This window comes from Papio anubis, chromosome 9 (assembly GCF_008728515.1).
Source record: "Papio anubis isolate 15944 chromosome 9, Panubis1.0, whole genome shotgun sequence".
Lineage (NCBI taxonomy): Eukaryota > Metazoa > Chordata > Mammalia > Primates > Cercopithecidae > Papio > Papio anubis.
Genome location: NC_044984.1, coordinates 94,522,191 through 94,536,255, shown reverse-complemented (window position 1 = coordinate 94,536,255; position 14,065 = coordinate 94,522,191). Strand labels below are relative to the sequence as shown.

Genomic DNA, 14,065 nt, shown 5'->3' with positions numbered 1-14,065 from the left:
GCCGGGTGCAGTGGCTCACGCCTGTACTCTCATCACTTTGGGAGGCGAGGCGGGTGGATCAGGAGGTCAGGAGTTCGAGACCTACTGGCCAATATGGTGAAACCTCGTCTCTAATAAAAATACAAAAATTTGCCGGCAGTGGTGGTGCGCACCTGTAATCCCAGCTACTCAGGAGGCTGAAGCAGGAGAATCGCTTGAACCCTGGAGGCGGAGGTTGCAATGAGCCGAGATCGCACCACTGGACTCCAGCCTGGGCGACAGAGCGAGACTCCTCAAAAAAAAAAAAAAAAAAAAAAAAAAGCAAAAAAAAAATGTCTGAGGAAATGAAAAAGGGAAGTAGGACATAGACAAATCAGCCACGGATCAGCGATGGAGGCAGGAACAACATCAGCGGAGGGGAGGAAGGAGGGAGGAGGGAGTATTAAGGCCAAGAAGGTTGGTGGATTGGGAGTCAAGGGCCTTGTGTCGCGATGTCTAAAAGGGACCCTGGCGCCAGGGCCGCAAACCTCCCGCCCCCGCCCAGAGCCGGCGTTGGCCCCGCCCGGCCTCGTGCCGGCCCCGCCTGGAGCCGCCCCGCCCCCGCCCTCTCCCGAGTCTCTTAGGTGATGCTGCAGCCAAGATGGCGCCCGCGGCGGCTGTGGCGGCCTGAGCGCGATGCTCCGGGTTCTCGGCGGCGGCTGTGGCCTTGGCCGGGGCCTCGCGTCTCTCCCGGTCGTGAGCGATCAGCGCCTCTCCTGTGGCCGGGCTAGCCGGGACAGAGAGGAGACGGCCACGAAGAGAGGAGGCAGTGAGCAACAGTACGAGAGCGCGTCGACTCCAGCCTCGGCACCATGGCCGGGATCATCAAGAAACAAATCCTTAAGCACCTCTCCAGGTCAGTGAGCGCCTTGGACGTCGGCGCCAGTCAGCCTCCGCCCCAGCCGGCCCTGGAGTCAGCCTGCGGCTTCGGGGGCGGCGGCGCATGGCGGCTGTGCGGGAGGCGACCTTCGGACTTCCCCGCTCTGGCCGGGGCAGAGGTCGCGGCCCCGGATCTCGTCGCCCCCGGCGCCGGGGGCTGGCCTCACGAGTCGGTCCCTGACGCGTCCTGCCCCCGGGCGGGCGCGCGGAGGAGCGCGGAGCGTGGCTGGCTGGGATCGCTCCCGGCGCGGCGTCTGGGGGCGTCCCGGGTCCGCTCTGTGTGGTACTGCGCGGAGGCTGGTGGTGGCCTGGTGTCACCCAGGTGCCTGGTTAATATGCGGGGCTGCCACTCGAGCTCGGTGCTCGTTCCCCTTGGAGCAGAGCGGTGCCGTTAACCGAGGGCTTCTGGCGCAATGTGGACTCTTAGTGGAGGCTGTGTTCTCAGTAAAACGTTAACCTTGTGATTGTTCTTCTGAATTCCTCCCACCTTGGCGTTCCCGCTCTGAGGCATCAGAGGGTGTGCCTGTTTGCACAGTTAGGATTTGTTTTAGGTAAATAAGCAGAGTTCGCAGCTTTGGCGAGTTCTTTCTGGAGTCATAAGACCCACATCATTCTTACTGAACTTTTTTTTTTTTTTGGTTTTTGCTCTTTTTCCTCTGCAACTCTAAAATTCAGGGAGTTAACATCTGTGGTGATTAAACCCAAGACATGTCATTCTCTCCATTTCATAACGCGGTTTTAGTCAGAAACATGACTCAGTAAAGCTGGCAATTTGTTACTGCTCTTGGCTTCTCCATGTTTGTCTCAAGGCAGGCTAAATGTAGGATCTTGTTCCAAGTTGTTACCAGCGAACTCAAAGCGCTTGGTTAGGATCCCTTTCTGTTCTATTTGTAAGTTAATTTTAACTGATTTTGGGAAGACACTTGGTATGATGATAAACTCGTATAGTAAACATAATTCTTGATTCCCCAGATTGTCTTATACCACAGGTTATATATTGGGAACAGAATTACTACTTGTGTGATTCAGCAAATATTTTCCTCACTTATAATATTGAATAAGATATAGCACTTTTTAAAAAAAGTAGCGAAGTATAGCAGCGTGTGTGTGTGTGTGTGTGTGTGTATATATATAGTATTTTTTAAAAGTAGAGACGGGGGTTTCACCGTGTTGGCCAGGCTGGTCTCAAACGCCCAACTTCAGGTGATCCGCCCTCCCGGCCTCCCAAAGTGCTGGGATTACAGGTGTGAGCCACCACGCCCTGCGTGAATGTATTTTTCTTAATGTTACCACTCATTGGAAAGTTTCTTTTAAAATTATATATATGGTCCAATTCTGAACTATCTTATTTTGGAAGGTTTTATCTATTTTTAATTTATGTCCTCCAGCCTTTCTCATACCCAGCTCCACAAGAAAATTCAGATCTGCAGAAAATGATTTGAATGCCTATTTTCTCACTCGTCCAAGGATGATGCTGCATAGCTAGTACCACTCTAGATGCTTAGAAGAACAGTAAATTAAATCAACAAATAGTGCATTAGAGTTTAATTCTTTTATAGAACTCCATTTGAGAGAGGCTCTTAAAAATTAATAGCATGTATACCAAAGTATAATAACAAAATTAAGAACAAAGATGTAATGGCTTACTGCATGAGATAGAAAACACCCATATATTGAAAATTGAGTCCTTAGGACTAATTTTTATTTTATTATTTATTTACATCTTTTTTGAGATGGAGTTTGGTTCTTGTTACCCAGACTGGAGTGCAATGGTGCAATCTTGGCTCACTGCAGTCTCCGCCTCCTGGGTTCAATCAATTCTCCTGCCTTAGCTTCCCAAGTAGCTGGGATTACAGGCATGCGCCACCACGCCTGGCTAATTTTTTCATTTTAGTAGGGACAGGGTTTCTCCATGGTGGTCAGGCTGGTCTCGAACTCCCACTCTCAGGTGATTCACCTGCCTCGGCCTCCCAAAATGCTGGGATTACAGGCCTGAGCCACCGAGCCCGGCCCTTAGGGTTAGTTTCTAAATCTTTATGATTTTTAATAGCTGTGGGATAAGTAATGTGATGAGGATTTTTTTGTTTTTTCAGAGATGAATTTTTGGGACGCTTGAATTTTCAGTTATTTCATATTTCAAAACATCCTTAACTCAGGTGACTAAAGAGTATCAAATTCTTATTTTTGGTTAATAAGTTAATCTTAATGCTAATTGCTGTCATCTCCTAAGAGAAATAGTTATTCAGAAATCTAAAGGCAGCTCATAATTGACAAAAGAAGGCAAGTGTTGTGATAAATTATAGTTACTCAGGTAGGAATGAACTTTTGAAATTACCTGGTTCAAGTTTAATTTTGTGGAGTATCCAGTAATGAAGATGTCACTACATTGACCTAGTGGTCTGGGATCCAGTAGAATACAGTTTACCAGGAAATAAACATACTACTTTCTAATACTAGACATCACATGAGGCCTGTGTATGCAACCCATTGCACCTTCTCAAAGGAGACCTTTCCTGACCAGAGTTTAAAATTGTGAGCCCCCATACTGCCAGTCCTCTTGCTTGTGTTATTTTTCTCCATAGCACTCATGCTTGTCTGTCATACATATTTATTTCTTTATGTATTTATTTGTCTTTCTCCACTTGAATGTAAACTCTATGAGAGCAGGCATTTTTTTCTTGAGGCTGGCATAAAGTGGATACTCAACAACTATTTGTTGCTTGAATGTGGATACATAACATGAATGAGCTTACTTTCTCTTACATTGCTCTTTTTTTACTGAGGCAAGACTACTGCCAACTTTCTTACAGATTTGGTAATGACCAGTTTCCCTGTGGCTTTAGAAGGCAGTGAGTAATTGAATCATTAAATAAATGTGGTGCCTTTGGAGTCCTGGGAAATGACCTAGTTCTTATAGGGGTTTATGTGAGGGGTCTTCCAGTAAAGAAATGACCTAGTTATTGTATGGGGGGAGGGGTTCTGCCAGTAAGGAGGAAGACTATGAACCAACATGAGAAAGAGCACTCACTTTTAGCCTTGAGGTTGAAATCTAGTGCAGTTGCAAGATTAAAACCATCTTTGCCTGTATGAAGGGACTTGAGAAGCTGGTATATTGGGAAAGTATGAAAGAGGAATTGTTCTTAAGAGATTAACAAATGCTTTAAGTCAATGCTGAACTATTTGAGAACTGTACATCTATATACTTGTTTCTTGCCTAATACTTTGTATTCCAAGCGTCTCTTGAGTTGTTAATAAAAAGTTTATCTACTTGAAGAATCTGAAATGAGGACAAGGAGTGTGATGAGGGGGCAGGGGGAGGTTAGAGTAGTGACATTTTTCCAATGTGAAACAGGAAAAGCTTTTGAAGGAGAAACTGCCCCGATTTTTCAAACTGTAATAGGACTGAATATATTTTGGGAAGATTTTCTAGGAGAGTAGTTTTTCACACAGGAATGGAAACTTCTAAAGAAAAGTCGTAGCAAATGTGAGAAAGGAAATAAAAGCAGAAGCTACCTTTCAGCTCAAGACCTTAGTGTGTGTATGTATGTATGTGTATACACAGGTACACATGTGTGAACAGGCGCTTGCAAATTGGCAAAGTGGACGTATATTTAATTAAGCCGGGACCTGAAAAGGGGTACAGACGCTGTCCTCTCCTTCACTCCCTTAGGCTGAGGGCATACTCTGCTCTCCACAAGAGTTGGGAGAGAGTTGACTGGGCAGACATACACCTCACCTGGGTGGAGTCATTATATAGTTTAAAGCAGCAGTTGTCAACCAGGGTCAATTTGCCTCCTAGGGGACATTTAGCAGTGTCTCGAGATGTTTTTAATTGTCAAGACTTGGAGGGGAGGATAGTACTACTGCCATCTAGTGAATAGAGTCCAGGGATGCTGCTAGACATTCTACATTGCACAGCATATTCCCCCACAACAAAGAATTGTTTGCCCAAATGTCAGTAGTTCCGAGATTGAGAAACCAGTTTAAAGTGTACAGGTGTGTGTCATATGATTGAGCTAGGGTTCTGTGCTGGTAAAGTTGTTTTGCCTGCAAACATCAGAAACCCAATCTATTTAAGTAAAAAGGGAAATGTAACAGAAAGCAGAAGAATATCTGAACAACCAAATTAAGGAAAGAACAGGAACCGGCCAGCTCCTGGAATCTCTTTGGAAGAGTTCTTGGACCTTCCTCTTAAAGTAGCAGTAGGGTTTTTTTTTTTTTTTTTTTTTGAGACGGAGTCTTGCTCTGTCGCCCCGGCTGGAGTGCAGTGGCCGGATCTCAGCTCACTGCAAGCTCCGCCTCCCGGGTTTACCCCATTCTCCTGCCTCAGCCTCCCGAGTAGCTGGGACTACAGGCGCCCGCCACCTTGCCCGGCTAGTTTTTTTTTTTTTTGTATTTTTTAGTAGAGACGGGGTTTCACCGTGTTAGCCAGGATGGTCTCGATCTCCTGACCTCGTGATCCGCCCATCTCGGCCTCCCAAAGTGCTGGGATTACAGGCTTGAGCCACCGCGCCCGGCCATCAGTAGGGTTTTTTAATCTCGGCACCATTGACATTTTGAACTAGATAATTCTTTGTTGTGAAGGTTGTTCTGTGCTGTGTAGGATGTTTAATGTCTCCAGACATTGCCAAATGTCCCATGGGTGGCAAAATTACTCCTGGTTGGGAGCTACAGCTTTAGAGTGCTGGCCTATCTTCCATAATTCCCAGTCTCTGATCTCTCCTGTCAGGTTTCAGAATCCCGAGGGAGAACCTTTGTAACCCAATTTTGTCTATCCATGGTTCAATTAGCAATGGCAAAGGGTCGTACAGCAAAAATATGGTAATGGAGAGAGCTATTTTGAGTTAGGCTTGTTGCTCCATTTGTCATCTGTAATAGGCACTGCACTAAATTAGATTTCCAAGGGCCTCATTTGCTACGTTAAGGAAATTGAACTTCATCCTGGGGGTGAGGAGTGACTACTAATAAAGGTAAGAGGGATATGCTCATAAAAGCAGTTTCATTTTTGAAGTCTAGGGTTTAGGAGCAATATCTGGGGTGGAAATACGGAGTCTACAAATGGACTTTGAGTAACTTAAGTAGAAAATGGGGCCAGGTGTGGTGGCTCATGCCTTGTAATCCAAGCACTTTGGGAGGCCAAGTCAGGCGTATCACTTGAGCCCAGCAGTTTGAGATCAGTCTGGGAAACATGATGAAACTTGTCTCTACCCAAAATACAAAAATTAGCCAGTCTCATAACCCGGTCTCAAAAAAAAAAAAAAAAAGAAAAAAGAAAAAATTCATTATGGACAGTCGGAAGGGTTAAACACGTACAGGATTTTGTGTCTGAATGGCAAAGTGATGAGAAGGATTAGAGTGCCTCACTTTATGTTGATGGGATAGGCTACTAGATTGAGGCTATATAAGGAAGGGGAGGACAGGGCAGCAGCTGATAGCCTGGAGAGAAAAGGAAAGAACTATCAAAGGACTGGGAATGCTATCTAGGTGGAAGAGTAATGGAGTAAAAGAATGAGATAATTGGAAGGATTGGAGATTTTGTCTGAAACTGCCACATTGAAGTTTAAGATTTTAGAAGTGAAGTAGATCTGGTTTAGGAAAAGCTATCAGAGGCTGGGCGCCGTGGCTTACACCTATAATCCCACCACTTTGGGAGGCCGAGGCTGACGGATCACCTGAGGTTGGGAGTTCAAGACCAGTCTGACCAACACGGTGAAATCCTGTCTCTACTAAAAATACAAAATTAGCCGGGCGTGGTGGCACATGCCTGTAATCCCAGCTATTCGGGAGGCTGAGGCAGGAGAATTGCTTGAACCCGGGAGGCAGAGGTTGTGGTGAGCCAAGATCATTCCACTGCACTCCAGTCTGGGCAACAAGAGCGAAACTCCATCTCAAAAAAAAAAGAAAAGAAAAGAAAAGAAAAGCCATCTGATACGGCCATAGAAGTGAGTTGCTGAAGAAAAGTTAAGGTGCATATAATTGGAGATCAATACTAGGTCTAAAATCTTTCCAGTACTGACCGTTCCTAAAAGGAAATGCAGTGTAGCTTATTTAGTCTGCCAGACATTATTTTTTCAAATGCTAACTTCACATCATTATTGATAGGCTATTTGTATCATACACTTTTATGGTAAAGCTCAGTAAATAATTTTTGAGAATTTATGTATTTCAAGTTTTTGAGCACATATATGTGTGCTCAACATATATATTATATGTGTGCACATATATATATTTATGCCCACACAGTGGGCATTAGAGATACAAAGATGAGTAAGACATGGCTTCAGTTTGTGGGAAGCTTCAGTGATTCCTATTCTAATATAAGAAGCATGAGTAGGATCACTAACTGTAACCTGTTTCTAAATTGGACTGCTTGTCTGGCATTGCGGGTGATGTGAAAAAGGAAGAAAAAAATAAAAAATAAACTGTTGCCGTATGAAATTTGTGAGATTTTGCAACTGGGAAAAAAAACTGATTTAAATATTGTTTTTTGGATTATCAGTTTACTTGGGTAGGTTCGAAGTGTTGTTTTTGTTTGTTTGTTTTGTTTTTTTGAGACAGAGTCTTGCTATTCCCCAGGCTGGAGTGCAATGGAGCAATCTCAGCTCACTGCAACCTCCACTTCCCAGATTCAAGCAATACTCCTGCCTCAGCCTCCTGAGTAACTGGGATTACAGGCAGGCACGACCACACCCAGCTAATTTTTGTATTTTTAATAGAGATGGGGTTTCACCATGTTGGCCAGGCTGGCCTCAAACTCCTGACCTTGTGATCCACCCACCTTGGCCCCCCAAAGTGCTGGGATTACAGGCATGAGCCACCGTGCCCAGCTGACAGTATTCATTTTTAAGTAATCTCTAATGTGGATTTTGACACTGTATATACTAGTTGCTTATTTAAAATAATTTAAAGAGTGCCTGCCTTGTACCCGCTATTGTACCATACTGCTGGGGATGTAGCAGTTCACACACTAGGCAAAGATTCCTGCGCTCGTGGAGTTTACATTTTAATCAGAAACAGATAGTAAGTACATAAGTAGGTGAAATACATAGTACAGTATATCAGTGTGTTAATGAGAAGTACAATAAATTGGGCATGGAGTTTGCAATTTTAAATCCGGTGATTGGGAAGACTTAATTGACAAACTAATATTTGAGGCCGGGTGTGGTGGCTCACACCTGTAATTGCAGCACTTTGGGAGGCTGAGGTGGGCAGATCACTTCAGGCTAGGAGTTTGAGACCAGCCTGGCCAACATGGCGAAATCCTGTCTCTACTAAAAACACCGAAATTAGCTGAGCGTGATGGTGCGCACATGTAGTCTCAGCTACTAGAGAGGCTGAGATGGGAGGATTGCTTGAGCCCAGGAGAAAGAGGTTGCAGTGAACTGTGATAGCACCACTACACTCCAGCCTGCAGAGTGAGACCCTGTCTTTAAAAAAAAAAAAAAAAAAGAAAGCAATATTTGAAAAGAGACCTGAGAGAGATGGTGGGAACAAATGCAAAGGGTCCAGAGCTGGGAACTTGTTTGATATTTTAAAAACATATGGAGGCCACCAATATAGTTGGAGAGAGTAAAGTGAGAAGAGGAAGATGCGATCAAAGAGAAAACACGAGCCAAATCATGTGGGACCTCATAGTGACTTTGACTTTTACTCTGAGATTGGAAGCCACTGGAATGCCTTGAGCCAAGGATCACTCTGGCAGCCATGTGGGAATTAAATAATAGGAGCACAAGGGCAGAAGCAGGAACTCAATAAGAGACGTTAACTATTCAGGTGAGAGAGAAATTGGATTGAATGAAGGCAGATGCAGTGGAGTTGTTAAGATAGTCAGGTTCTAGATGTATTTTGAAGGTAGAGGCAGGGTTGACCGACAGATAAGATGTGGATTGATAGAGAAGAGAGCAGTAATGGGTGACCATCCAGAGTTTTTGACATAAGCAACATAAGCAACGGAAAAGGTGGAATTGCTATTAACTAAATTGGAAAATTGGAGAAGACTGCAGGAGGAGCAGGTTTTGTGGGCGAAGATCAGGGGTTTGTTTTGGATATGTTAATTTGGATGAAAGTTAGTTTTTTTGTTTTTTTTTTTGGTTGTTTTTTTTGAGACAGAGTCTTGTTCTGTCGCCCAGGCTGGAGTGCAGTGGCGCAATCTCAGCTCACTGCAAACCCTGCCACCCTGGTTCAAGTGATTCTCCTGCCTCAGCCTCCCGAGTGGCTGGGATTACAGGCAGCCACCACCATGTCTGGCTAATTTTTTGTTTTGTTTTGTTTTGTATTTTTAGTAGAGATGGGGTTTTACCATGTTGGCCAGGCTAGTCTCAAACTCCTGACCTCAAGTGATCCACCTGCCTCAGCTTCCCAAAGTGCTGGGATTACAGACCTGAGCCACTGCGCCTGCCCGAATGTTAGATATTTTATTGGAGATGTCTTCCTTTTTATTTGTGATCTAATTTAGACTACATATGTTTTAGTCTGACAACAATGGAAGTATGTTTGTGGCTATCCTTTGGCTTACGCAATAAATAATTACTGAGAAGTGAATTGTGTGTTGAATTTTCAGGGGTGGATTTTTTGGTATTGGGGTTTTTTTTTCCTTTTAAGTGCATGTACTACAGTAGTCCTCCTCCATGGGCAACACATTTCAAGACCCCCAGTGGATGCCTGAAACTGCAGATAGTACTGAACTATATGTATATTGTGTTTTTTTCTTTATGTACATCCCTCTGGTAAAGTTTAACTTATAAATTAGTCACGGTAAGAGATTAACAAAAACTAATATGAAATGGAACAATTATAACAATGTCTGTATATTATAATAAAAGTTATGTGAATGTGATCTCTCTTCCTCAAACTATCGTACTGTACCACAGGTAACTGAGACCATGGAAAGGGAAATGTTAGGTAAGGGAGGACTGCTGTATACAGCAGGTGTCTTTCTCTTTCATATTAATTTCTAACTAAAACTGGATACTGATTCTTGTTGGGTGCTTGGTCTAGGAGATGTTGCAATATTAGCATACAAGAATCCTGGAATCAGAAGGTATTTGTTCCTATCTCAGAGAAGGAAATTATTAAAACATTGACATTTGTGACTTGTCCAAGGTCTCACAGATAGTGTTGAATGGTAAAGTCACTGATCCAGTACCCTTTCCATTTGATTTTTCTATGCTACCTATTAGGGTGTTTCCTACTCACCCCCACCCCACCTTAACTACTTTATTGCTTTTGTTTTTACCCAGCTCTCCACACCACTCTTGTTTTACCATCCTGCTGCAGTATCCCTTAGGAGATTCTTTTATGACTTGAGAATCATTTGACTCTGCAGTCCTTTGAAGTTAGAGGAACATAACATTTTGACTCAGCATTTCTTGAAAGTTGGGGGATGTCTCAGGCCATTCTGTGTTGCTATGAAAGATTACCTGAGGCTGGGTAATTTATTTTAAAAGAGAGGTTTTATTTATTTTTTTGAGACAGAGTCTTGCTCTGTCGCCCGGGCTGGAGTGCAGTGGCATGATCTGGGCTCACTGCAAGCTCCGCCTCCTGGGTTCATGCCATTCTCCTGCCTCAGCCTCCCGAGTAGCTGGGACTACATGCACCCACCACCACGCCTGGCTAAATTTTTGTATTTTTAGTAGAGACAGGGTTTCACCGTCTTAGCCAGGATGGTCTCGATCTCCTGACCTTGTGATCCGCCAGCCTCAGCCTCCCAAAGTGCTGGGATTACAGGCGTGAGCCACTGCGCCCGACCTATTTATTTATTTTTGGGACAGTCTTTGTTGCTAAGGCTGGAAAACAGTGGCACAGTCTCAGCTCACTGTAACCTCCACCTTTCAGGCTTAAGCAATTCTTATGCCTCAGCCTCCTGAGTAGCTGGGATTACAGTAATGTGCCGCCATGCCTGACTAATTTTTGTATTTTTAGTAGAGATGAGGTTTCACCATGTTGGCTAGGCTGGTCTCAAACTCTTGGCCTCAAGTGATCCACCCGCGTTGGCCTCCCAAAGTCCTGGGATTACAGGCGTTAGTCACTACGCCCGGCCAAAAAAGTTTATGTATAAAGACAAGAGGTTTATTTAGCTCATGGTTCTACTGGCTGAGAAGTTCAAGAGCATGGGGCTGGCTTCCAGATAGGGCTTTTATGCTGCATGACAACATAGTGGAGAAGGTAAGAGGAAGCAGACACTTGAAGAGGGGAGAACCTGAGGGATGTCCTGGCTTTATAACAACCTACTCACGTGGGAACTACTTTATTTGCTGTGAGAGCTTACTACTGCAAGAACAATACCAAGCCATTTATGAAGAATCTGCCCCCATGACCCAAGCACTTCCCACTAGGCGCCACCTCCCAACACTGTCACATTGGGGATCAGATTTCAACATGAATTTTGGTGGGGACAAATAAACCATATTCAGACACTTGCAGGGAAACATAATTTTTCTTTTTTTTGAATAATCTTCCTTTTTTGCAATATTACACTTTGCCTTAGTATTGCAGTTTAAACACTTTTTAAATAAGTCGATCTGTTATTTAATATGTGTTTTAAATTCTGCATATTGTATGCTTAGGATGAATAATTTGTTAAAATTAAATATTGGTATTTAACAGTGGGTATGGCTGGGCGCGGTGGTTCACGCCTGTAATCCCAGCACTTTGGGAGGCCAAGGCGGGCAGATCACCTGAGGTCAGGAGTTCGAGACCAGCCTGGCCAATATGGTGAAGCCCTGTCTCTACTTAAAAATACAAAAAATTAGCCAGGCATGGTGGCGCATGCCTGTAGTCCCAGCTACTCAAGAGGCTGAGGAAGGAGAATCGCTTGAGCCCAGGAGGTGGAGGTTGCAGTGAGCCGAGATTGTGCCACTGGACTCCAGTCTGGGCAACAGAGTGAGACTCCACCTCAAAAAAAAAAAACAAAGCAGTGGGTATTAGTGGCTGGAGTTTAGTTTGAATGTAAGTTACAAGTAAAAGGCTTTTGGTTATTTTCATAAGTGAAAATCGAGTAGTTATATTAAAATCAAGTTGTTCAAATAAAATTGAAGCCAGTATGATTCAGGATATAATTTGTTTGGTTTTTCCGACATTATATTCACTAGTAGTTTGATTGACAGTTGATTGACTTATTTTAAGATTATTCCCAGCCAAGATGAATGTTGTGTATAAACTTTGAATTTCCATATTAGTCATCAACTAGGTTGAATTTGAACTTTATGCGTATTTACTCTTTTTCTTTTTATTTTTTTTTTGAGACAGAGTCTCGCTCTGTTGCCCAGGCTGGAGTGCAGTGGCCGGATCTCAGCTCACTGCAAGCTCCGTCTCCCGGGTTTACTCCATTCTCTTGCCTCAGACTCCCGAGTAACTGGGACTACAGGCGCCCGCCACCTTGCCCGGCTAGTTTTTTTGTATTTTTTAGTAGAGATGGTGTTTCACCGTGTTAGCCAGGATGGTCTCGATCTCCTGACCTCGTGATCCACCCGTCTCGGCCTCCCAAAGTGCTGGGATTACAGGCTTGAGCCACCGTGCCCGGCCGTATTTACTCTTTCTACCCAGAAATACTACTAAGAAAGAGGTCTGGCTTCTTTTTACCACTGCCAGTATAGCATCAAATGTTGTTTTCCTTTACTGTTGTCTATTTGTAAATCTTTAAAAAAAATTTTTAATAAATTTTAAAAATACATTTTTTAAAAGTTTAAATTATTTATTTATTTATTTATTTATTTTTTGAGACAGGGTCTTGCTCTGTCACCCAGACTGGAGTGCAGTGGCGTGATTATAGCTCACTGCAGCCTCGACTTCCCACGCTCTAGCAATCCTCCCACTTCAGCCTCTTGAGTAGTGGGGACCACAGGTGGGCACCACCATGCCTGGTGAATTATTGTACTTTTGATAGAGATGTAATTTTGCCATGTTGCCCAGGCTAGTCTCAAACTCTTGAGCTCAAACAATCCACCCACTTTGGCCTCCCAAAGTGCTGGGATTACAGGCATGAGCCACTATTTGTAAATCTTTTGTGTGTACTTTTGTTGTTAGGGATGAGTATTTGGGAATAAACTTCACGATACCAGAAAATTCAGTGATTTTAAGGTTTGGCAAAAACTATACATATATGTATGTATGTATTTTTTTAAGATGGAGTTTCTTTCTTGTCGCCCAGGCTGGAACAATGGCACGATCTCAGCTCACTGCAGCCTCCACCTCCTGGGTTCAAGTGATTCTCCTGCCTCAGCCTCCCAGGTAGCTGGGATTACAGGTGCCTGCCACCGTGCCCAGCTAATTTTTGTTTGTTTTTAGTAGAGACGGTTTCACCATGTTGGCTAGGCTGGTCTCGAACTCCTGACCTCAAGTGATCCGCCTGCCTTGGCCTCCCAAAGTGCTGGGATTACAGGCGTGAGCCACTGCGCCCAGCCCAACTTGTTACTTTTGCTGTGCTGCAACTTTATATATAACTAAAATGCACTATAAAGAGGGGCATCCATAAAATGTAAGATTTATCTTATTTTTTGATTATTCCTGTTGGTAGATTATTCATTTCTACCAGTACTTAAGGAAGGTTCTGTAAAATATACAAATAAAATTAAGATATAGGAATGTCTTCTGGAAACAGTCTTGTAGATGGCTGAATAAATAGAATTCAGAATAGATAATGAGTCTTATGAGAGTCACAAGCAAAACGCTATGCAACCTTAACAGAAAGAGACACAGTGAAACAGAGGTGGTCTGAATGTCAGAAAAGCTTGTAAAGAAGTGAAATAAGGCCAGGTGCGGTGGTTCACACCTGTAATCCTAGCACTTTGGGAGGCCGAGGCGGGCGCATCACTTGAGGTCAGGAGTTCAAGACCAGCCTGGCCAACATGGTGAAACCCCGTCTCTGCTAAAAACACAAAACAATTAGCTGGGTGTGGTGGCGCATGCCTGTAATCCCAGATACTCAGGAGGCTGAGGCAGGAGAGTCACTTGAACAGTGGAGGCCTCAGTGAACTGAGATCATGCCACACTGCACTCCAGCCTGCGCAACAGAGTTAGACTCTGTCTCAAGAAAAAAAAAAAAAAAAAAAAAGAAAAAGGGCATAAATGACAGCTTGAGAGTAATAAAATAGTTATTAAATCTGTTTTCCTGAACTAGGGCATGTATACAAAGGAAATATTTAAGGCAAATATCCAGAGAAGTTAAGGG

General features: G+C 43.7%; 1 protein-coding gene across 2 annotated transcripts in view; it reads left to right on the top strand.

Moving 5' to 3' along the window:
* Window positions 1-581: 581 nt before the first annotated feature.
* The window catches only part of UHRF1BP1L (UHRF1 binding protein 1 like), a 111,956-nt gene continuing 98,472 nt past the window's right edge, over window positions 582-14,065 (top strand). For both annotated transcript variants that reach the window (XM_003907010.5, XM_009181503.4), the window contains exon 1: window positions 582-874. In XM_003907010.5, coding sequence (XP_003907059.1) covers window positions 831-874 — 44 coding nt within the window. In that variant the 5' untranslated portion in view covers window positions 582-830. The remainder of the gene's footprint in view (window positions 875-14,065) is intronic.